This window comes from Neovison vison, chromosome 10, assembly GCF_020171115.1.
Source record: "Neovison vison isolate M4711 chromosome 10, ASM_NN_V1, whole genome shotgun sequence".
Lineage (NCBI taxonomy): Eukaryota > Metazoa > Chordata > Mammalia > Carnivora > Mustelidae > Neogale > Neogale vison.
Window position 1 is genome coordinate 46,334,234 of NC_058100.1, and position 24,658 is coordinate 46,358,891.

General features: G+C 40.3%; 1 protein-coding gene across 4 annotated transcripts in view; it reads left to right on the top strand.

The window, feature by feature from the left end:
• The window catches only part of KCNK2 (potassium two pore domain channel subfamily K member 2), a 235,659-nt gene that overhangs the window by 163,533 nt on the left and 47,468 nt on the right, over positions 1-24,658 (top strand). For all 4 annotated transcript variants that reach the window (XM_044267202.1, XM_044267203.1, XM_044267200.1 and 1 more), the window contains exon 6: positions 7,296-7,435. In XM_044267202.1, the coding sequence (XP_044123137.1) occupies positions 7,296-7,435 (140 nt within the window). The remainder of the gene's footprint in view (positions 1-7,295; positions 7,436-24,658) is intronic.

The following is a 24,658-nucleotide window of genomic DNA, read 5'->3' on the forward strand; positions in this document are numbered from 1 at the left end:
CCCAAAACGAAGGGAGTTTCTTCAACTGCTTGGGAATATTCCTTAAAGTCCCCGTCCTGAGGTAGACTGTTAACCATAGCTGGCTCCACTCATAGCCATTAACCTGGGAAATGAGTGACGGAGAGGCCCCCACTCTGTTAGGGGGGACAGTGAGAGACCGTGAGCATGGGAGTCAGTTTCCCCTTTGCTGGGGGGGGGGTGGAGTGCGGGGCTGTGTTTCCTCCAGCAAACCAGAGTTACTAGGAGGAGGACTATTTAGTGAATTGTCCAATAGGTGAGAAGGAGGATACTGGTCTGGTTACCTCCAAACATGTTCTGCGAGACGCCTTTAGGTCTGGGTCCTGATTTAGAGCCCAAAGAGCCTGGATGGACCAAGGGTACCTCTGCTATTTGCCCTGTTTCCCCGCAGAAGAGACCTGTTAGATCCTCCTGAGCCCATTCACTGAGCATTACATTGGCTCATCCTTTCCTAAATTTGCAATCCAAATTGTCTCCAGGGGGTTAAAAGGCACCCCAAGGGAGAGTCCTTGGGAACTGAAGAGGAGACCACACCTTATTTTACCTTGCCTTGAAGAACACTCAGTGTTTAACCCATGGAAAAATTAGAAAAGCTTGACGAGGGGAGATTACCAATTGTGCAGTACCCAATCCAGAGAAGTTCCCGCGGAGGCTGGTTGGTTTCCCATCTCACGATCCCAGTTGGAGCCAGTTACCCCGTACCTGTTACGGAGAGGTGACGGTGAAGGCATCCCTACATTGTAGCTCTCACCTGTGAACCAAAGCGAGGCGTTCCAAGGTTTCCTACCCAAGGTGAAAAAGTAGCCTACCATCTTTATTGAGGAGGGTTCAGGCCAGCCCGAATAGCCACTCTTACCCATTCATGGTCCATCTCCAGATCCTCCTCTTCTCCTCTGAATTCCCCCCACCCCAAGAAAAACCTGGCCTAATCATAAGGGTTTGGCAAGGTTAACAGTTTAGACTTTGATATTCTTTTTAGAAGGCTAAGATTGTGAGTGAAACAGGTACAGTCTTTCAGTGGGGAGGCATGTGCTGTTTAGGGATGGGGCTTCCCCCGGGGTGTGACCCCTTCCAGGGCCAGGTCTCTATCCTTTTACTCGTCTCTGAGCCCCCAAGAGATCACTCATGGTAACCAAAGGGCAGGCTCAGAGCCCTGGATTGCCTGTCCTCACCTGTGCTCCCAGCTCCCCAGATGAACCTTAAACAAAGTAGGGGATCCTCATAATGACCTCAGTCTTTGGAGCTCTCTGCATGAGCCCTCAATGCTTGGTCATGTAAATTCGCTTGCATTCCTAGCGCATCCTGCCTTATGAGTCTGGCTGATTATAAGCCAATTTCAATTATCGTGCCTCACCTTATCCCTTGGGCACTCTTCCTGTCCATCCTGAACCAAGTTCTCAAAAGACGCTTTTAAATGGAAAAACTCTTACATCCACCTAAGCAACACTCTTCCTAAAATGAATCCCTGACTATGAGGGCACATTGATCAGCAGAGATTAGAAGGACCTGCGGCCAAGTCCCTGAGGTCAGAGAAAGCCATTTAAGAAAAGCCAATGAACAGCAAGCAGAGCTGTGGGTTTAGGCAAACATTCCCTTCTTATGAGAAAAGGGGATTGATCAAACCTTTCTCCAGAAGCCTGTCACCTGAGACTTTAAGACCACCGGCCTGCTATTTGCCTTTAACTGGCCAAGAGCTGCCCGGTTTTGTTGTTTTTAAAAAGAGGTCATCTGTAGGAGAGACTTCTCCCAGGAAAGAAAAGAAAGCGTCCATTTTTACTCATGCTTTGATGGGAGTGATCCCGGGTTTTGGCACCAAAATGATGCAGGAGAGCGAGATTCTTGTCTCATGAAGTCAAAGAATGATTCTCATGGACAACAGAGAGTGAGTAAAGCGATAGAAGCTTATTAAGCAAGGATATAGGGAAAAAAGCTCTCAGGACTGAGGGGGTCCCAACAGGGTTGCCACTGAGGGCTTGTTAGGGCTGGGCTTTTATAGAAAGCTAGCCGGAGAACTGAAATCTGTTTAACATCTGCAGTGATAGCACCATTAAGTAAGACTAGTGATAACACCTTCAATGGCGCATTTCTTTTTTCGGGTCTGGTAATTCTTTTTTTTTTTTTTTTTTTTTTTTTAAGATTTTATTTATTTATTTGACAGACAGAGATCACAAGTAGGCAGAGAGGCAGGCAGAGAGAGAGGGGGAAGCAGGCTCCCTGCCGAGCAGAGAGCCGGATTCGGGGCTCGATCCCAGGACCCTGGGATCATGACCTGAGCTGAAGGCAGAGGCTTTAACCCACTGAGCCACCCAGGTGCCCCCGGGTCTGGTAATTCTTGATCACAAGTAGCTGTTACAACAAGACCTCACCTCTGACACCTAGGACAGAATGGTCTGGTTTGCTCCCTTATCTCTGGTTTCGTCTTCCCCATTTTGAATTTTATGAGCCTGATACCTTGGCCCTTTCTCTCTCTCTCTCTCGCTACCTAGCCCCACCTGTCCCGTGTTCAGTAGTACTTACCTTCGGACCCATCTTGTTTCTAGGTAAGACCATTGGGGGAAGGAGGGAAAGAGGCACCCCTTGTTTGTCTTAGAGTTTCTAGCCCTGAAGTGTCTACATGCAGTATGGACAGAAAGGGCTGGTGGGTACATGACAAGGACAGCGGCAGAGATCACAGGTGACACGCACAACCTGGTCAATGAGAAAAAGCCTGTGGTTTTGAACCAGGGAGCCCTGGGTCTGAATTCTAGTTCTGCCGCCTCCTTTCCTGTGTGGCCTGACACATGTTCTTCTCCCTACGGGATGATGGCTTCTCTGTCGTAAGTGGAGCCACTTCCTGTTGGGATTTCTAGGAGCCAACACAAAAATGGTCTTCTACTCCCGAGTTCTGAACAGACTATGAGAGGGATGGCAATGGGCTACCAGCTTGATTACTGACAAAGGCAGCTGGAGATGTGGCTTCAATCTATACTGAGTGGTCTTACTAATAGCCAGGACCTAAACCACTGGAAATGTGAGGACTGGGCTACAACTCCCCTCAATACCTGACCCCCAGGGCTTTAGGGTGGAATGATTTCATTTGGGAGGTGAGTCAGTCTTTTCTCTCAATCAGGTTTTGAATATTTTGGAAATCAGCATAGACTGGGCTTATAGGACGAGCCGGGCCTTTATCTTAAAAACCTGTAAGTGCCTGCTGTAGCCTCCTGGGCTGTTCTGCCCCCTAACCAGTGATTCTTTGGGGGCCAGGTAGGAGATGGTTTTGTTAATGCTAGATAGAGGGATTGCTCCAAGCAAATGTTTAGGAAACCCACTGTTGCCAAAATGGGTTCCTTGCAATAATGCCATAAGTAATAATAATAATAATAATAATAATAATAAACCTTTCTTGAGCTACATTTTTAGAAGTTTAATCTGCTAGATCAGATTAGATTCTGGCTAATCTGTTTACTTAAGCACTAAGGAGAAAGCCAGAGAAAAATGACACCATCATGTACCATGAGCATCAAGAAGAGATTTATTTTAATGACTGTTTTAACAGTTTGTATGATTCCTGAAAACTTTATACCTCCACCCCTCTTTAGTATTTTTATTACCATCTGTCTGCTCTCCTATAAGGATGAGCTAGAAAGGTCTGGAGATGGAGAGGACTTGTGTGTGTATTTTCAGTAGCAGCAAACAGCCGTGAGGTGACCGAACCTACCAAGTGGGTAAGGAGCCCTGGAGGGGAGCGTGGGTCGTAGCGTCCTGCAGGCGACCATCTCAGGAGTCTGTGCAAGGAGGGGAAAATGATGGAGTAGCCAAATGGGGAAGGGGGTGGGGGGCACAGGCTGTGAATCCAGGACAGAGAAATTACCCTAGGTTCTTAATCAGCGAGAGACCCCCACATGTTCAGATTTCCTGAATTTTGCTAGACTAAAATTGGTGCTTATGATAGCCAGAAAAACTTTTGTTGACATTTCCTGATTTGAAAATAAGACTAACAGCTCCTTTTAAAGTGAGTTATTATAATATTACAGATATTTAAATGTGGATTCTTAGATCAAGTGGATGAAATAATGCAGAAGTTAATTCATAAATCTTGGCTATCAGAAAGCGATTAGGACTTGTGAGTCATTGGACAGCACTCCTGTGTACACTAGTTTTCCCCAAATCCTTCTATGGCCGGTATTTTATCCTAAGAGTGGCAGTGCACAATATGGGAAACATTCCCGGCCCGAACGCTCAGGCTAAGAATCCACTGAAACTTGTGGGATGAACATTTTACCCAAATATAAACCTTGGGGTGATTAAGCTAATTTAGTCTTTTCAAACCGTGACATCCTGTTTACAAGAAAGAAGACCTAAAAAGTCATCTTGAGGATGAACTAACTTTTAAAATCAACATGTTGGTGAACTTAAGTGTTAAGTGAGTCACAACTATTTGGATGAAGATTTTCTGGTTTTGAAAGAGAAAGTACTTGGGGGAAAATGTCATTTGGGTTTCACTGAGATGGAAACATTTGAAAAATGGAATTCACTAGCGAGCCTATCATATAACAAGTTTCCACACACACTTCTTAAGTCACTTTTGTGAATTTGTAGAGCTGCTTACCCCCGTGGGCCAAGTCTTAACCATCACGAGATGCATCTGGCCTCCACAATCCTTCCCAGAAATGATACTTTTTTCTACAATATTTTGAAAGTAACATTACTTACTTTGGAAACTGTGTTTCTAAAATTATTTTTTGTCCCCAAAGCAAGCTGAACCTTGGTCTGTTCATATTACTTGCCTGATAGAAAATGTTCTCTTTTTACCCTGACCCTTTGATATTTGAAAATGTCATTGCGGGCAGCTGAAAGTCTAATTTATAGTCATGTTACATTCAGTATTTTGTGTCTGATTTTAATGTATACTTGCTATTAATGTATAATGTTCTTCTGAATGTGTGGATTGGATATTTGTGAACTGAGTACATCCCTGACCCCTCTCCGCATCCCATCTCTGCATTCTCACTATAGTCCTTATGGCTCACTCTGCCCCGTCAGGCATTAGATCTTTATTTAAGGATCCTGCTGCCTACCTCCACCTGCTGGTCCTCAAGCACTTTAAACCTATCATGGAGCAGTTTCAATTACTTTTTTTAAAGTTTACTTATTTTATTAATCTCTATACCTAAAGTGGGACTCGACCCTACAACCCCGAGATCAGGAGTCAGTGTTTTTCTGACTGAGCCGGCCAGGCCCCCTTCCCTCCCCCTTTTTTAGACACTGTTCCTTCCCCCTGTGTTTCCTGTTCAAGTTGCTAGTATCCTCTCTTCTGTTGGGAGGAGGGGCAGAGGGACTCTGGTCATCCTAGAGCCCTTCCTTGATAATGCTGCCTCTACTGCCTTCTCTTTTCCATTCCAGCCCTACATCAGGCTCAGTAAACTCTTGGCTAGTTCAGAAAAAAAGTTTCTCATGGGACTTCCTTATCAACCTTCCTTCTCTGCTGCTGGGTCTTCCCACGTATATGGTCAAACATGAACAGAAGACTTACCACCTGTAAACTCTACCTATGGCCCATCTCATCAGGAGCAAGTTTTTACAACCTGATACAACTCGTTTTTTCTAGATTCCTCTCTTCTACCCATCTACTCCCTGGACCCCATCCGTATGTAACATTAGCTACCAAAAGTCCTTTGAATATGTCGTATATTTTTATACTGGATTTTTCTGTTTTGATCTTTATTACTGAAGACTCCCTTTCTCTCTTCTCACCTTTCCTCTTCCAGAAGTAAAAAAAAAAAAAAAAAAAAATCATTTTTTCCATGTCCTCTCGTAAGCACTTTTTAAAATTCTTTCTTGCCGTCACTTGATCTACCCCATTATGAACAACTGTCTGTGTGAGGCTTTTTCAGGGTAAATTATGAATTTCTCAAGAGAGAGACTTGTTCTCTCTCTTCTGAAGAGAAGTAACTGTTGCAGTGCTGGGGAGTTACTAAGTGCCCCGTTAATATGTGCTGAGGTAGGGATGTGCTGAAATGTATTCAGATTCTCACAGGTGTCGTTTCTGTATCAGATGGATGGAGAAGTAACAAAGGTTAGAATAAAGCAGAAGAGGTCCTTCGCTAATTTTTTTGAGAGCCAAGGATTTAAGTATGTGATATACATAGGAATTCCTCTGAAAAGTCATAAACTAATGGATGGTCGTATTACCTGCAAATTACTGTTTGTTCCGATTAGCCCACCAAGGCATTGCCTCAGGCATTTGTTATCAATCCCTTGTATTGGTGATTTTAGAATAAGAACCACTTTCTGTCCAGATTGACTTTTAATTGATTGGTTTGCATGTATTGATTTGGTAGCATGAATTGATTGGCAGTAATGTAAATATGAGAAGTTAAATGCATACCCAAAAAAAGTGTCATCTCTGTCTTTTACTTGTTATAGTAGAGACATGAGTACACTTGGAATACTTAAGTATGAGGCTAGTTGAGGCAGATTATAGTTTAAAAAAAAAAAAAAACAGAACGGGGGCGCCTAGGTTGCTCAGTGGGTTAAAACCTCTGTCTTCAGCTCAGGTCATGATCCCAGGATCCTGGGATCCAGCCCCACATCGGGGGGTCTCTGCTCAGCAGGAAGCCTGCTTCCTCCTCTCTCTGCCTGCCTCTCTGCCTACTTGTGATCTCTGTCAAATAAATAAATAAAAATCTTTAAAAAAGAAAGAAAGAAAGCATCTGAGAAAGGTTTGTTTAGGGGCACCTGGGTGGCTCAGTGGGTTAAAGCCTCTGCCTTCAGTTCAGGTCATGATCTCAGGGTCTTGGAATGAGCCCCGCATCGGACTGTCTGCTCAGCAGGGAGCCTGCTTCCCCCCTCTCTCTCTCTGCCTGCTGCTCTGCCTACTTGTGATCTCTGTCTGTCAAATAGATAAATAAATCTTAAAACAAAACAAAACAAAACAAAAACAGAACAAAGGAAACTCATGAGGACCTGGAGATGTAATGAAAGGTTTCATTAAGAACCTAGTGACTGAATATAACACTTGGATGTTTACTAACTGGGAATTAAAATAAAAACTTAAAAGAAAAATAGTGACCATTTCTTTAAAAATAGATAAGGACAGGAAAGAATCCATATAGAAGAAAATTATGTGGACCAATTGACAGGATTTCCGTTTTGAAGCCACAATTCAGCGGATACTTTTAACAAGTTATCTTGTTACTTTTAACAAGATACTTTTAAAAGATACTTTTAACAAGAAAGTAACATTGTTTACTTTCATAAGAATATGAAGTGATTTCGTTCTTTGTTTTCCCACACAGGTGGATCAGATATCGAATACCTGGACTTCTACAAGCCTGTCGTCTGGTTTTGGATCCTGGTAGGACTTGCTTACTTTGCTGCTGTCCTCAGCATGATCGGAGACTGGCTCCGAGTGATCTCCAAAAAGACAAAGGAAGAGGTAAGAGTGAAGGAGTGTGCAAAAAACACTCCTCTTGAGCTAATTCCATAGACATTATTTTTCATCTTTTTTTTGACATTTTTAAAAATAGATGTTATTTAAGATTTTTAATATTTATGTTTGGTGTGGATTTGCTGTATGTTAAGTGTAATTCAGGTAACAGATACTTGCTAAACACCCCTATGTACCAGGTGCTGAGGCTGATTTATAATGAAAAAAAGATGTAATTTGACATATTCGCTATTTCTTCTTCCTTTTTCTTTTGTTTCATTTCTTTTTTTCTCTTAAGGGCAAAGGCAAATGTTATTCCACAAAGAGAAATAGAATAGAAAATACTTATGTCAAAATGTCAATAGCATGGAAAAGTGAATGTATCATATAATATTGAATCTTTTTACTATATTGAATTATTTCCTTCTTTCTCATATCCCTATAAATGTGTGCAAGTACACACAGGTATGTATACATATGTGCCCAAAACTGTACACAGTGCCCTGTGTACAGATTTCAGGTGTTAAAAAGATACTGTCTTACCCATCTTTACAGCTATACATATAGAAATGAACATTAGAATTTTGACGCATGAAGTTTTAAAAAGTTTAAAATTTTAATCTTGTTCTTGAAATTTTATACTTTGGAAATTACATTTGGATTTCATATTTATAGGCCCAGAAATATTATCAGTTAAGTGTTCGTAGTCAAGATGCCAGCGAGGTTAGTCTCTGGTCAGATCTCTCTCCATAGCTTACGGATGCTACCTTCTCCCTGTGGCCTTTACATGTTCTTTTCTCTGTGCACCTGCCTGGAGAAAGCAGTCTGGTGGCTCTTCCTCTTCTTATAAGGATGTCAATCAGCCCTGTAGACTCAGGAATGCCATCTTATGACCTCACTTAACCTTAATTACCTGCTTAAGGCCCCGTCTCCAAAGACCGTCACGCTGGGGGTTTAGGGCTTCAACTTGTGCAGCTTTAGAGGACACATTTGGGGCCAGAACACCATCCTTTGAAATAAAGTGAAATTCCGGCATTACCTGGCTTACTTAGCATGAGAAACAAGTTCATGTGCTTTCCTAGGCCTGATCTCCATGATCCTCAAACAGAAGTATGAGGTGGGACACTGTGCTTTCAGGCTTTTAAACACTGAAAAAGTAGTAATTGGTTTTTTTTGTATTGTAAGTCTTTGAGCTTGTGCCTGACCTTTGGAGTCACATGTGGTTTCTGGCCACCACATCTGTAGAAAGCTTGTGTGAGTAAAGGCCATGAACAGAAAGTTCCTGGGAGCCCTCCTGGTGCGGGGACTACAGCTGCTCTGGTTGAGCCCATTAAAATGGAGCCACCAGTTTGAGCAGATGTTTGTTTCGTTATTTATTTATAATCCAGTTTAGGGAGATGACAGAATGGAGTTACAGATTCAACAGAAAGAAAGGCACAATTTATAACTGATGTATAGATGATCAGAGCCAAAGGTTTTATAAATGGAAATACTACAAAAAATGTCTACAGCGATGAAAGAGGGATTATTCGATCATTTTATTTTGAAATAACTCCTGAAAGGGTATAATTAAATAAATTACAACTAGATACATTCTAGTTGTCACCTTTATGCAGATGGTCGTGCAGGCCGGGTGACTGTTCACCATGTGTTCCTTACCTTCTGTCCCTAAACCATTCCAGATACCGTAACCTTTACAAACTGCCTACATGTTCAGAAGCAACAAGGTTATGTCTAGCTCTCAGTCTTGATGAATAAAAATGCTACATATTTTTGATAACTTGAAATTCTATTAAAAATATAACAATTAATATATTCTATTAATAATATAAAATATACAAAATAATATATAGCATTAAATTTCCAGGTGATATTAAAATACATGCTTTCCCTGAATGGAAATATTTTGCCTAATAATGTCTGTTATATGTTTTAAAAATACTCTTCAACCAGATCAGGTGAGTATAAAAATATACATCTAATCACATATGGCCTTATTTCTGGGTTTGTTAATATTAAAATATATTTTGTTTCCAATAATAATGGAAATATGGACTAATTCTAATGAAAATATGGTTAGAAATAAGGGAAAATCGTTTTTGATGAACGTGCGGGAATAGAATATTTTGGTATACCTGATCCATCTGAATATATATTCAGAATATTTGCAGAAGAAATGGTTAGTTGAAGCAAGACAGCATTGTTTCAAAATGTCACACATAATTACAGTTGATCTGCCATCCTCAAGGGAAACAATAATGACCTCAATCCTTTTTCCATGGAGACACATGAGTTTCTGTAAGTGTTTATTTGTCTCATTATTTTTGAAAGTTTAATGGAGAGTAGGCACATGCTCAACAAGAATTGTATGACTAATTATCTTTTCCTATTAAGCCATGTCCCTCTTCTGAGGAAAGGTTTCCATTTAGAAAATAAAGATTACTTAGGTATTCTGGATAATAAAATAAAACCACTATCTGCGGCAGGTGTAATAAAAAGAAAAATGTGACCACAAAAAGTCAGAAGGGAAATTTTGAAACAAGCACAGAGTAGTGCCTCCTTATTATGCATCATTTTCTACTGTTTATGGGCCTTCTTTGAAAAGCCTGTGATTTCTGCATAGTTCGTGTATTGATCGGTGTATACGTTCCCGTGTCTGGAGTGTTCCTGTCTATATGTGAGACGGACACCCCACAGACCAGCCCCCACCCCTGCCTTGCACGCCAGTGTTGTCTGACAGCTGGCAGCAGTGAGTGGACAGGCCAGCATCACGTCTTTACCAATGTCATATGTTTTACTCTCTGGAGGGGTTTGTGCTAAAGGAGATGCTCCTGCTAGCGAGTTGGCCTCTGGTCTTAGGTTGGGAAACTGCGGTGCTAGTCAGAAAACTGCCTTAGGTTGGGAAGCTGTGGTGCTGGAAGGCTTGCAAGACTGTGCCTGGAACTTAGTTTGCCCCAGGGCCCTGAGAATATGGAGGAAGACGGTTTTCATCTGCTGCTTAGCTGGTGGCAGCAGTAGGTATTTTCCAGACCTCCATCGGGATGGGGAGGCCTCGCTTTTATGAAGGAGCTGGGACTTGGCAGCCCTTTTTCCTCTCCAGGATGTGCAAGTATAGAGCATTTGCAGCCTGAGTCCTAGAAAGGTAGGAACAGACCACATTCTGTTATTCCTTATGGGAAAAGGGCTTTGACTAGGAAAGGCTTGGCTGCCCTTTGAAATCAGTTAGCCTTTATTCTGAAAACCTGAGGGAGCCTCTGAAGGATTGGAAGTAAGTAGAATGAGTGATCATGTCAGCATTGAGGAAGATGGATTAGGAACAAAGCTGGATGCAGGGAAATCACTCGGGAGAGGTTAGTGGAGGAGTCCAGGTAGTACAGAACGAAGGCTCTGTGGTGGCAGTGGACGGAGATGAAGGTAGGGGCTTCAAAATTATTTGGGGGATCGAAGGACTAACCCAGTTTACTAACCCAGTAAAGAGAAAAGGAGGGTGACCTCCATGGTTCTGGCTTTGGATGGAATTGCAAAAGTCAGGAAGATGAGAGATTCTGAGGGAGGAATGAAGATGTCATTTTGAACATGTTGTGATGGAAGGATGTGGTGGGGATCAGGGGGCTGATGTGAGCGTGAACAAAGTTAGAAGGATGGGAGCTGGAGAGATAATGCGGGGGAGGTGTTCATCACTACATAAATGACCGTGTAAGCTGTGAGTGCAAATAAGTTCATCTGATTGGGATTTGTCAAGTCAGTCAACAGTAGAGTTAAACATATGGAACCTGGTATAATACCTTCATTTAAGGGGGTTGGGGTGAAATGCAGGGACCATAAAGGACTATTCAGCAAATAATGTATTCAAATACATTGATGCACAGTAGGGTCTGTTGGAGGGACAGATGAGTTGAGGTTTTGAAGAAAAGATGATTATCGTAATCAGATGGTCTAAAGGCACTGGGGAAGAAAAGGAATGGAACAGAAAACAGAGAAGTCACAAGAATTCCCATGAGGTTGTGCTCCAGGTGTGTCACTCCTATAGGAAAAAAAAAAAAAAGTGTAAATCTTGTTTCCTGGGATTGTGCCATGGAGTGGGTATATTCTAAGATGGGCCTTTGCAAAGGGACATCAAGCACAATTCCCAAGGCCAACAGTCAAGTGTTTTTAATGGAAATAGGAGCCCTTGGACCACAAGTGACAGAAAGCTACGTGCATGGCGGGGCAAGGGGTTGAGCAGTGCTGACCGCCCTCATCCTGGGTCCTGCTGGGCATGCATACGTGGTGAGTATGGACAGTGAGAGGGAGGGAGGGAGGTGAGCTGTGGAATGGCAGCGGCAGATTGGCAGGACAGGGAAAGGACTGGAGGCATGGAGACCAGCTGGGAGATTATTTAACATCTAATTGACTCCTAAATCATTCATTTAAAAATTACTTATTAAGTACTGTATGATGAGTGCTGTATTAGGTCTGGGAGTAACTTCATTGGTACTAATTTGAGGCTGATGTCTTTTTTGGGAAGACTCCACAGGTGATGCATTTCCTAACTGATCTTTATAATGTTGGCTTTTACTTTTCTTGTAGAGATGGAAAAAGGAGTTTTAGCTAAGAAGGCACTTAGTCTTTGATTAATTCCTAAAATAACCTGCTTTTACCTTTTTCCGTTCTCTTTGCCCCCTTCCACCCTCCCTCCCTTCTTTTCCTTTTTTTAACCTTTAAACAGCATGTATCAGACTTTGTAGTTGTTGCTTTGATTTCCAGCATCGGGTGGGGGTGGGGGGTGGCATTACTGTTCAGTTCAAATTTTTTGTTGGTGTATTTTTGTTGTTCTCTGTTGAGATGCTCAAGTAGTGGTAAATAACTAAAGTTGGACTATGGGCACAATATACAGTGATCATAAGACTTTGCAGGTTTATAGTTCCGTGCATATAACTCTTTGCCTAAAGAGTAACAATAAAATCAATGCCGACGGTATCATGATGTGTCACTTAAAATAAGGCAGATATAATGGTCTCTTCTTTTCTATCCCATGGGGAGGGAGGTGTCCCTCACTGTGCTATGGGGAAAAGCTCAGAGCAGTCAGACTTTGAGGTTCATCTGCTGGTCTTTATTTGACTCTGCTTGGTTGTGCTGAAGCGAAAGGTCCTTCTCATTCCAGGTTGAGTCTCAGCTTGGCAAGTTATTACCTATATAGTATTAGTAAATAGGAATTTGGAAAGGAAAATAAATATAGATAAAAGAACAAATAACATGTAAAACTTAAATTATGCTTTGAGGCAAGAGTAACTCTTATATACCAACCAGTATGTGTCTAATTTCTAAGTGAATTTTATGGAATTTTATGAAATTTTATGTAGACTCAAGACCCCAAACTATGTCTCTAGACCATCCCAGGATTATATTGCATTCCATGAACCTTTGCAGGTCCAGGGTTAGTAGGCTCTTACCAGTCAAAATATATGCTAAAAAAAAAAAAAAAAAAAAAAAAAGGATTTCAAAATGGTGAAAATGGAAGTACTTTTTTCCTAGAATATGCCTTATTTCTTTTTTAATATTAAATGAGACAGCTCAGCTGTTAAATATAATTGTTAATAAGGAAACTGAAACACAGGGAGGTAAAATGATTGCTTAAGGTTATAAAGCTTAAAAGTGCTAGAATTAGTCATTAAAGTCGTAGAATTAGTCAACACAGATGGCTTGACTCCATGATCCAACCTTTTTGCTAAACTGCCTTTTTTTTTTTTTTTTTTTTTGGCTATACTGCTTCCCAAGTGCCTAAAAAAGTAAGGTATATATTATTGTATTGCTGGGTTTTTTCTTATTATTTTATAGGTCGGTAATATCAACACATTACAAATAAGTACCCAAATCCGACCCATCTTTACTATGTAGCTATAGAAAAGGGTTTTGTGAATTTCGTCTGGTCACTGATTGTGCTATGGTACAAGTCAGTGATCTCTTGAAATCTAAAGTTTTAACGTTCCTTTAAATGAGTGGAAATCATCTCTATGATTTCCAAAAAGTGCCTGGGCTTTGGAGCCCTTAGAACTGAGATTTAATACTATCTTAACTATTTACTCACTTTGCAAAGTTCACCAAAATCCCTACTGTGTCAGAATCTCCGTGTTCTAATAAAGCTAGATTTAAACTCCTTTATAAGGCTGCTTTATAAAGATTTAGTGGGTAGAGTGTGGGATGTGGCTAAGTGCTTACTAGATGCTTGTTTTTTCCTCCTGGGTTTCTGAAGAAATTAGTATCAAATTACCATCCCAAATCAAAGAATCCTATAAAACTCTAAAGCTATCATCTAGGTATTATCATATATTTTTCAGAAATGCTATGAATGCTTATATGCCCCAGCATCTCATCCAGTTGAAATAAAAAGTAAACATAAATGAAAAGGTAAACAAGAAAACACTCAGGTTATGTATATTGCTAGAACTTAATCACAAACCTAGAGACCATGTGAAAAGTCTAGGAAAAACTGAGTGCAAGAATTTCAAGTATATTGTATGTTCTATGGACTTGAAAACTAGATCCTGTGTTAAATGTCCCTTAAATCTACTCACACTACTATTATTTTAAGTCTTTTCTTAAATTAGAGCTACAGATTTCTATTATCTTGATGTATGGACTGAAACAGAATCTATTTGTATTTTTCCTTTTATTAAACCAGGAAAGAGTAGCTTAATTTTTTTTCCAATTTATTTATTTTCAGAAAAACAGTATTCATTATTTTTTCACCACACCCAGTGCTCCATGCAAGCCGTGCCCTCTATAATACCCACCACCTGGTACCCCAACCTCCCACCCCACCCCCGCCACTTCAAACCCCTCAGATTGTTTTTCAGAGTCCATAGTCTCTCATGGTTCACCTCCCCTTCCAATTTACCCAAAAGCACATACCCTCCCCAATGTCCATAACCCTACCCCCCTTCTCCCAACCCCCCTCCCCCCAGCAACCCACAGTTTCTTTTGTGAGATTAAGATTCACTTATGGTTTGTCTCCCTCCCAGTCCCATCTTGTTTCATTTATTCTTCTCCTACCCACTTAAACCCCCATGTTGCTTCCCTGATATGAGGAAGTGGTGATAGCTTAATTTTAATTAAAAAAAAAATACGTGGGAAGATTCCTTTCTTTTTTCTCTCTCTCTCGCTCTCTTTTAGATTGAACCCTCACTATTTCTAAATTATAACTTCTTTTTGCTCCAGGTATTTCACAGAATGTCCTCTCGTAATGGAAATTCAGAGCAATTTTTTCCTATTCATTTGTACATAATAGGAAAATAACTTAAGTTAATAGTTTTTGCCTCAAACCACTATAAGTAATTTTATATCCTTTCGCTAGAGAGCATATTATGGGGATTTAATGCATCAAGATATAATGTTATCTCTTTTGACTGTTTTGATACCGTTATCTGTTCTGAGAATTTGTGTTAAGAAAAGTGGTCACCGTGAACTTTGCTTTCAAAATTGTTTTTGGACTTTCTTCCTCAAACCAAAGTATTGTGCTTGCCTGTATGCAGAGCTAAAATCAGTCAGATTTTACAAAACTTCAAAGTTGTGTTTGCTGAGAACACAAGCAAGTGTGTTTTCAAAGATGGATCAACAAAATAAATTTGTTTTTAGTTCCTCTTCATAGGTGGCTCTTCCTAAAAGAATATTTGTTTGTGGTCATTGGGAGCTGAGTAGGGGGCCCACTTTGAAGTTTAATCAGGGATTATTTGATCATCTTTTGCAACAAAGTGTGGTGATTTGTTTAGTGTTCAGTGCAGGATATCCTAATTGTAGTAAAGGAATTTGTTAGTTCTTCCTACTTAAACTTGATTTGAACTGAACGAGTGGCTTCCAATGAAAGATGATGTGTGCGTACACACACACAGAGATATAAAATCCGTTTCCAAATGGAAGATTCCCTGTTCTTCTTCCAGTAAAAGTGTTAGTCCACCAGTGCTGTTCATAAAATATGTATCTCTCCTTCCAGACACATGTGAGAGTTACACTTCCTCTTCCCCTTGTGGTTGGTGAGCCACAGGAAGAGCTGTAGCCAACGACCTGTGGCCAGAACTGATACGAGCCAAACAAGAAGATGATTTAATTGCACCAGTGAGCCCCCAAGAGTGTACTTGCCTCCCGCACAATGACCCTAGGAGACCATGGTGCAGTGTTCTCCTGGGTCCCTAACTACCACCGTGAGCAGAGGCCACTGCTGACATGAGGGCAATTGGCCTGAGTGAGAGATTAACCATCGTTGCTTTAAGGCACTAAAATAAGGGGCTGTTTGCTAGATACTATAACTTCCTCTATATATTTTGACTAGTCTTGTAAAACATAAACATTACTCTAATTCAAGGAAAGAGGATAATAATTTGGAGGATTAAAATTTTATGTCTTGTGCTCATATTTGGTGAATTTTGTATGTCTCCAAATCTGAGGGACTTCGGTATATTGTCTGAATTTATAGTATTTAAGATACTATGTTACCTGTTTTTATATTATTTAAGATTCATTAGTGGTTCTATTAGAACAGAAGCATCGAGGTAACAGTTGAAGCAACCTGTTTTTTAAGGAGACTATAGGTGGACTTTAAATTGTACAGAGACCATATTGTCCTGTTCCTGTAAAGAAGCGATCTCTGCTCTCATTCAGGACTATATAGTCATTCAGGATTCCGTACAGTGATATTGAATCTGTTCTATGTGTAAACTTTCTAGAAGAAAGAATCTTGAACTGATGTTGAGTTTCATAAAACCAATGCATAACACCAAAGTAATCACAGATAGAAAAGAGCAAATATCCTTATTTTTTTGAAATTTATTACATTGAACTATATGAAATTATTGACATTCAACTATTTTTGACCTTAAGAATCACAATTCCATATGGTTTAGCCTACTATTCTAAGGAACTGTATTTACAAACCAATTTTTACAAATCTTATAATTTTCATAGTATAAGTTATACATGAATTATGACCTACACATTAGGCAAAATCATATTTGACTAGACATTGCTTTATTAGCACTTGGCTAAAACTTGTCAAAATTCCATTCAATTATGTATAAACTGTAGATGTTTTATTATTATGTATAACTTTTATACATAATTATAAAAATATAATATTTATAAATCTATATAAATATATAAAAATTATGTATAATTATGTATAAACTGAAGACGGTTGTACTTTCCTGTTCCACACATCTGTCCTTGTTACACTTGTCAAGGGTCCCTCCAGACTGTAGTTCTGGATTTCCCTGTTCTTTCCTTACCTGGACATGTCATAACTGCTGAAGCTTTCTCTGGGGCCACGGCACACCAGTCACAGATATTGATTTCTCATTTTATTCCTGATACAGCTAATAGGAGGCTGAGACCATCTATAACTTTGCAGAAGTCTTAAGGAATACCTCAGGGAATTACAGAGCAGAAGCGGACAACTTGATACTAAATGATCAAAGCAAATTGCTCTAAGAGTCCTTTGGTCTTCTCCAAGTGTCCCTCCTCAACCTCTGGCTTGGTGGCATATTGTAGGGCTCCGTTTACCACTCGAGATGAGTTTATTCTCTCGGGTGTTCCCTCTCCTGAGGGCAGAGATGAAACCAGTAGAAAACCAATTGATGTGATAATAATACATCCAATATATAAAAAATATACAACCTATGCAAACATATTCTCCTCCAAATGGAGATACCCATTTAAATTATTACAGATCATACTGGATTGGTCTAAAGCAACTCCATTTGGATCACTCCCTCTGGCAAGGTTGTCCTAAGAACTGGGGGTAGGTACTTGAGGTACATGTCTGTGATTAAACAGAGAAACAAACATGCTCTCCAAAGTAGTCACTTTCATAATGAGATGAATGCAACTTACAAGGATAAACTCTAGCTCCAGAACATCAGGTGCTTATGATCCCTGAAATGTCAGGTTTTTTCATCTTTAGAATTAAAAAAAGGAAAAAGAAAAAGCTTCTTAAATCTTATAGCTAAGTATCCCTGCTACACAGGGTTATTCATCACTGCCATGGCAATGACTTTCATAATTTCTCTATACCAACAAGCATTTAGTTATCTGTTGAGGAAAACTGTATGAAATATTGCCCTAAAGCCTAGTAGAAAATCAATCATATTGGGAGATCCTACTATACAAAGGAATTTATTTTTGAAACTGGAAGCTGTGTATATAAACATGACGATACTTTTTTTTTAAGATTTTATTTATTTATTTGACTGACAGATCACAAGTGGGCAGAGAGGCAGGCAGAGAGAGAGAGGGAAGCAGGCCCCCTGCTGAGAGCCTGATGCAGGGTTCAATCCCAGGACCCTGAGATCATGACCTGAGCCAAAGGCAAAGGCTTAACCCACTGAGCCACACAGGCGCCCTAAACATGACTATGTTCTTGATGATATTTCTCACAAATGCCAAGGTTTGTAATGTGTTGGTGATACCTTCAGTATCTTGGTGCCCACTGGTGAGAACCTGGGACATTTATTTTGGTGAGGGTATTTTAATGTTATTTGGTAACATATACATAAAAGTCTTTGTACTGACCATTCCCTCCATCAGGAATGCTCTTTGCTTTTTTCCAGGATTATCTATCAGGCTCACTTACTGGTATTTTTAATTCTTCTTTTCTAAAATTTTATTTATTTATTTGAGAGAGAAAGAGAGCATGCATGTGAGCACAAGCAAGGGGAGGGGCAGAGAGAATCCTCAAGCAGACACCTCACTGAGCTTGGAGCCTAAAGCAGGGCTCGATCCCGGGCCCTGGGATCACCACCTGAGCCAAAGTTGGAGGCTTAAGTGACTGAGCTACCCTGGCACCGCAAGCCTTTTTTTTTTCTTTTAAAAACAACTTCAGTGTTTAATTATGAAAATAATTTGCCATTCAAAAACAACTTCAGGGAAGAAAAATCTTCCCCATTAAAATAAAATAATCAAAATGGCAAATATAGCTTCTTACTTCTTTAAAATAGTCCTTGCAAGGCTGCCCCTCTACTCTAGATCTTTCTTCTACCATCACATATTGAAGAGAAAACAGTATTACATCAATGCTTGAAAGTTTCATTTAACATAAGGATTTGTTCATGATTTTTTTCATCTTTGGCTTTAGTGGTCTTCTTTGACACATTAAAAGTGCTGCTGCAAGGGTGCCTGGGAGCTCAGATGGTTTAGGTCTGTCTTTCTCCCTCTGCTTCTGCCTCCCTCTCGTCTCTCATGAATAAATAAAATCATAAAAAAAAAAAGGTGCTGCTGCGGTAACCAGTATGTAGGAGAAACATTCACCTTTTTGTCACATACCATCTGAGAGCAACCAAACTCCTCTACCCCCAGCAGTCTTGATTCTCCTTGCCTTGCTGTATTTTTTCCTCATATTTACCCAACTTCTAACATCCTATGTGATACACTCATTAATTAGATTTTATTGTTTATTGTCTGATTCTCATTTTAGAAGGTCTTATTCATAAAAAAGGATTTTTTTAAATTTTACTTCATCAGAATCACGTAAAACAATCCTTGGCGTATAATAGATGCTCAATAAATACGTATCCTGTACTTAAGTGATAAAAGAGAAACAGGCTAGTCTTTCCTCTCTGGCAAGTCAGAAATGCTATTTTAATTTAGTTCATTTTTTACATTTTCAGTAGAAACAAAGTGTACTTATTTTGGTTACTTTTATTCATTCTATCATTGCTTACAGATACAAATAAGTTATAATTAAGATATGAAGGATGATTAATTTCGTGATTAAATACCTTGACATATAAGCTACTTAAATTTTCAATGAGCTAAAACTATTTATATTTCAGTTTTAAAAACCTAAGCAATTACTGTAACATACCTTACTCTGTAAGAAATAGTACAGAGTATTTTTTTTTAATTAACATATAATGTATTATTAGCCCTAGGGGCTACAGGTCTGTGAATCATCAGGCTTACACACTTCACAGCACTCACCATAGCACATACTCTCTCCGATGTCCATCACCCAGCCACCCTCTCCATACCTCCCTCCTCCTGGCAACCCAAAGTACAAAGTTTAACACCATCAAGCTAGAAACTAGTTTAAGATAGTCTCTAGCTGCAATCAGATGTCAGGAAAATTTCATTTTTATTCCTGATGTGACGGTTTTATGACCAGAAGCTTCTTGGAAACTTTAATACCTTTATTGTTGTTTGTTTTGTTTTAAAATAATTGATCCTTATTATTCCCTGTGACTACCTTAGAGAGTTCCACTCCCACCCCTGCCCATGTGAAATATTGCTTATAGGCAGGTGATACTATTTTAAGCACCAGGAACTTTTTCCAGAAGACTTTAATATTTCTAAATTTTCTAGGCTATATAAAACTGCACAGTTGCTGATTTGAAGGCCATTTATTTTATTTGAAAAATGAAATGTATGCATGAGTGAAGAAAAATGCAGGCAGGCAGGGAGATTTGTGCATAACTGACCTATTTCTAGAGAAAAATACACATAATAATAGTATTTGTTAAAGGTGAAGAGAGTGTTTAGAGAAACTGTTTTCTTAACATGAAATTAATTTAATATGGTGTCCTAAAAGAAGAATTGGTATGTTTTCCAAGATCTCTAAACATAGCTGCCGCTATGTTTAGAGATCTTGGAAAACATAGCTGCCGCTAACGCATCATGCTAAATAATCTAATGTCTGTTTTTTTAATTAGAAAATGTTTGCTCAAAAACGCTGGCTTCTAAATCATTGTTAATTTCAAACAGCACAGGTTTTCTCCTCCCATTATTGGAAATGGTGTATCTGAGACTCAGTTTGACCCGCCGGGGAATTTTGAACGAGCAGTTTTAGAAAAGAAGTTGTACTACCTCTCCTCCCCTCAACAATTTTAAACACTAAACAATTCTCAGAACGGGGGGCCTGGGTGGCTCAGTTAAGCGTCTGACTCTTGATTTGGGCTCAGGTCCCAATCTCAGGGTCGTGAAACGGAGCCCTGAGTCAGGCTCCATGCTGAGCGTGGAGCCTGCTTGTGATTCTCTCTCTCCCTCTGCCCCTTCCCCTCTACTTCCTACCCCCCACCCACACTCATGCTTTCCCTGTCTCTCTCCAAAAAAAAAAAAAAAAAAAATTGTACGTCATTAATGACTACATGTGAAACAAACCATTTATAGTTTTTATAATTTGAGAGGGTAATATTTGGCCTGCTTGACTGGAAGAAAAGTGTTCCCGGCTTTGAGACATCCTGTAGTGTAAAGCCGATCAAAAAATGAAAATGTAACCAAACCAAACCAGAGTTTGTGTGCCCGACGACCAGCAAACCATAGTAACTGTCACCGAGCTCCGGCATTGGAGAAAGACAGGTGTTTGTTGGTGTGGCACCGCCTGAAAGAATGGCGAGCTAACACTCCAAAGTCCTGAACTGCCTGTGGCTTACAAGGGAGAGTTTTTAAGGCAACATTTGAGGCAGGCGTCTCCTGAGAAGGCGGACATCATTGAAGGGAGGCTCATGAGGTTGTGCTAGCAGGTGTCCCCCCGTGCCGCTTAGCCTGGTCACCAGAGGTCCTTTCCATCCTGAAAGACCTGTAATCTGAAAGATTATTCTTACGTTAGCGATTTCATTAGGGACACTGGATCATCCTATCTTTAAGGTAGTGTGAACTAACTAGTAAGCTACTGGAGTTGCATTCTGACCTGTTCCTTGGCCAATCCAGCCATGCCCGGGAGCTGGATGACCTCTTGAGCTCATCCTTTCATCCAAAGTGACAAGATGGCAGCTGGCTTCAGAAATGCGTTACAGAGGGTATCTGGGTGGTTCAGTTGGTTGAGTGCCTTTGGCTCAGGTCATGACCTGGGATCGAGTCCCACATCAGGCTCCCAGCTCCATGGGGAGTCTGCTTCTCCCTCTGACCTTCCCTCTCATGCTCTCTCACTCTGTCTCTCTCTCTCTCTCAAATAAATAAATAAAATCTTAAAAAAAAAAAAAAAGAAATGCGTTACATAGTTTTCTATCCAAGATAGACAAAGGCTCTGTTACCCGCGTTTGATCGGTGGGAAACCTCACATGATTCGCACAGTCTTTGCATGCAGTGGGAGGGTGATGCCATTATTAATGGGTTTTTTGTAGGAAGCTTAATGAAAAAAATGGTTAAGTCAGAGGATCCTTCTTATTTAAATAAGCAGTTTCGACCTTACAAAATAGCCCCCTCCCCATTTTATAAGTGTAAGCTGCAGAATTATCGTAAATGTCACTTACTGTTCAACAGTCATATGCTAAAGCTGGATCTTATAATAGTTCCTTAAAGTAGAGGAGTTGTAGAAATACAAATTTGAAGTTGCTTCGAGAACCCCTACCTTGCCAAATCCAAGGATCGAAAGTGTAGATCCAGTAGGGTGAAAGCACAGAACTCAAAAATGTTTCAGAAGTTCTTGGGAAATGTCAGATTTCTAGAATTGAATATTTGATGAGTGTTCTGTGTTCAACCTACTTATTCTGTTGTCTATTTGTGGGTCTTTTCATGCATCCTAACTCACTGCCAACTGACCCAGAAACAACTTGAAATATATCTGTCTACATCATTGCTTGTTTGACCCTGGTCACTATTACAGATACATTCCATTTGTCCACATTTGGCACCCATGAGTAGCAAGGTGTGGTGTTCTTGCATTTAACTAGCCTCTCAGGTACCCTGGTATTTTGTCTCACTAGGGAATCATGTGTATGGCTTGTCCCCTTTTGGACAATCTGGCAATTTGAAGAGATTTTTAAACTAAAGAAAAATGGAAGTTTCCTGGAAGTTCCCATTTTCCATTACTTAAAATGCACAAGCAACCAACTTGACATCTGCAGGTAGGAAGATAAAGAAGCTAGTGAGAGGAGGACTTGGGAATAATTAGCCTTTAACAGTCTGTTATGAGCCCGCAAGATGTTCAGTTCAGACCCAAGCAGAAAGTTCCATCTCCCCTTTTCTCTGAGCATTGGTTTAATGTGAGCGGTAACGAAGCAAGGCTTCCTTAGTATCAAATCAAAAACAGTAAGTAATGCTGGCAAAGTGCCTGGAGTAGCATTGAATTTGTCGTTGCTTCTCCTCTGCCATTCCTCAGCCTTCTTGCATATTCCTTGCCCCTTTATGCTTGATTTAATACAGGCTTCATCAAGAACCAGACCAAGGTATAATACAGACCCATTATAACACTGCTGTCTGTTAAATGGATACAAACAAAAATGGGTCACATTCTCTTCTTGAAAGTATAAGGTGGTATCATAAATGCTGCATATGAAATCAGCTTGCCCCAGGAGATGAGCAGTGGGAGAGAATGGGTTCAACTTCATTTTCTCCCGGTAGAGTTCCTTACTTTTTATGGAGTATGAGTAGATGCTCTGGACAGCTCTGCCCCCACGGGCAAGTGGTGTTAGTGCCCAACATGCCACATACTCTTTAGAAGCATTTGTTGATGGGATATTAAAGTCAAGCTCTTTGACTTTCCTTTCACAATGAGTGCTCTGGTGTTTTATTCTTCGTTCAGTGGTGGTGTTTTTCCCTAAATTCTAAATCCGTAAGCCATCAGTGGATACAGCTAGGGAGACAGGCTCACAGACTTCTGATCTGCATGCACAATACTCAGGGGTGAGAGGCTAGCGGTGCCTTTTTGCCATGCCCTCAATATTTCTGTTGCCCCTGTTATTTTCCATCTTTTCCTCCTGTTTCCTATGTAGCCTCACTACAGTGTGGCGGCATTAACTGAAATCCAGTGTCGTGCTTGTAAGACAGAGCATGTCCTGCACAGTGAACAGCATTTATAGAACTAATTTGGCGATGCTACATTGGGCTTGGGAAAGGCAGCTGGGAACACTTGTTTCATGTTCCATGAACACTGCATTAGTAGACCCTCTCTTCTCCTTTAGTTCAAATACAGAGTGAAGGAAGAATTCTAATTCTGCATTATTTTCCAGAATAACTTTTCCCCCAATGTGTATGTTTTACACATTCATTTAGGAATAAAAGCATGAGGGGGTTCCTGGATGGCTCAGTTAAGCATCTACCTTGGCTCAGGTCATGATCCCAGGGTCCTGAGACCAAGTCCAACATTGGGCTCCTTGCTCAGTAAGGAGCCTGTTTTTTGTTCTGCCTGCCACTCCCCCTGCTTGTGCTCTCTCTCCGACAAATAAATATATAAAATCTTAAAAAAAAAAAAAAAGAAGAAGAAGAAGCACAATTCTTCACAATCCAGTCTAAAGATGGCGATGGCATGCTATGGACCGCGCTGTCCAATGGAAATATAACACAAAGTACAAAAGTAAGCCACATATATGTAACTATAAATTTTCTTTTTTTTCCCATTTATTTATTTATTTTTAATTTTCTTTTTTTAAAAATTTATTTTCAGCATAACAGTATTCATTATTTCTGCACCACACCCAGTGCTCCATGCAATCCGTGCCCTCTCTAATACCCACCACCTGGTACCCTGAACTCCCACCCCTCACCCCTTCAAAACCCTCAGATTGTTTTTCAGAGTCCATAGCCTCTCATGATTCACCTCCCCTTTCAATATCCCCCAACTCCCTTCTCCTCTCTAACTCCCCATGTCCTCCATGCTATTTGTTATGCTCCACAAATAAGTGAAACCATATGATAATTGACTCTCTCTGCTTGACTTATTTCACTCAGCATAATCTCTTCTAGTCCCGTCCATGTTGCTACAAAAGTTGGGTATTCATCCTTTCTGATGGAGGCATAATACTCCATAGTGTATATGGACCACATCTTCCTTATCCATTCGTCCATTGAAGGGCATCTTGGTTCTTTCCACAGTTTGGCGACTGTGGCCATTACTGATATAAACATTGGGGTACAGATGTCCCTTCTTTTCACCACATCCGTATCTTTGGGGTAAATACCCAGTAGTGCAATTGCAGGGTCATAGGGAAGCTCTATTTTTAATTTCTTGAGGAATCTCCACACTGTTCTCCAAAGAGGCTGCACCAACTTGCATTCCCACCAACAGTGGAAGAGGGTTCCCCTTTCTCCACATCCCCTCTAACACATGTTGTTTCCTGACTTGCTAATTTTGGCCATTCTAACTGGTGTAAGGTGATATCTCAATGTGGTATTAATTTGAATCTCCCTGATGGCTAGTGATGATGAACATTTTTTCATGTGTCTGATAGCCATTTGTATGTCTTCATTGGAGAAGTGTCTCTTCATATCTTCTGCCCATTTTTTGATATGATTATCTGTTTTGTGTGTGTTGAGTTTGAGGAGTTCTTTATA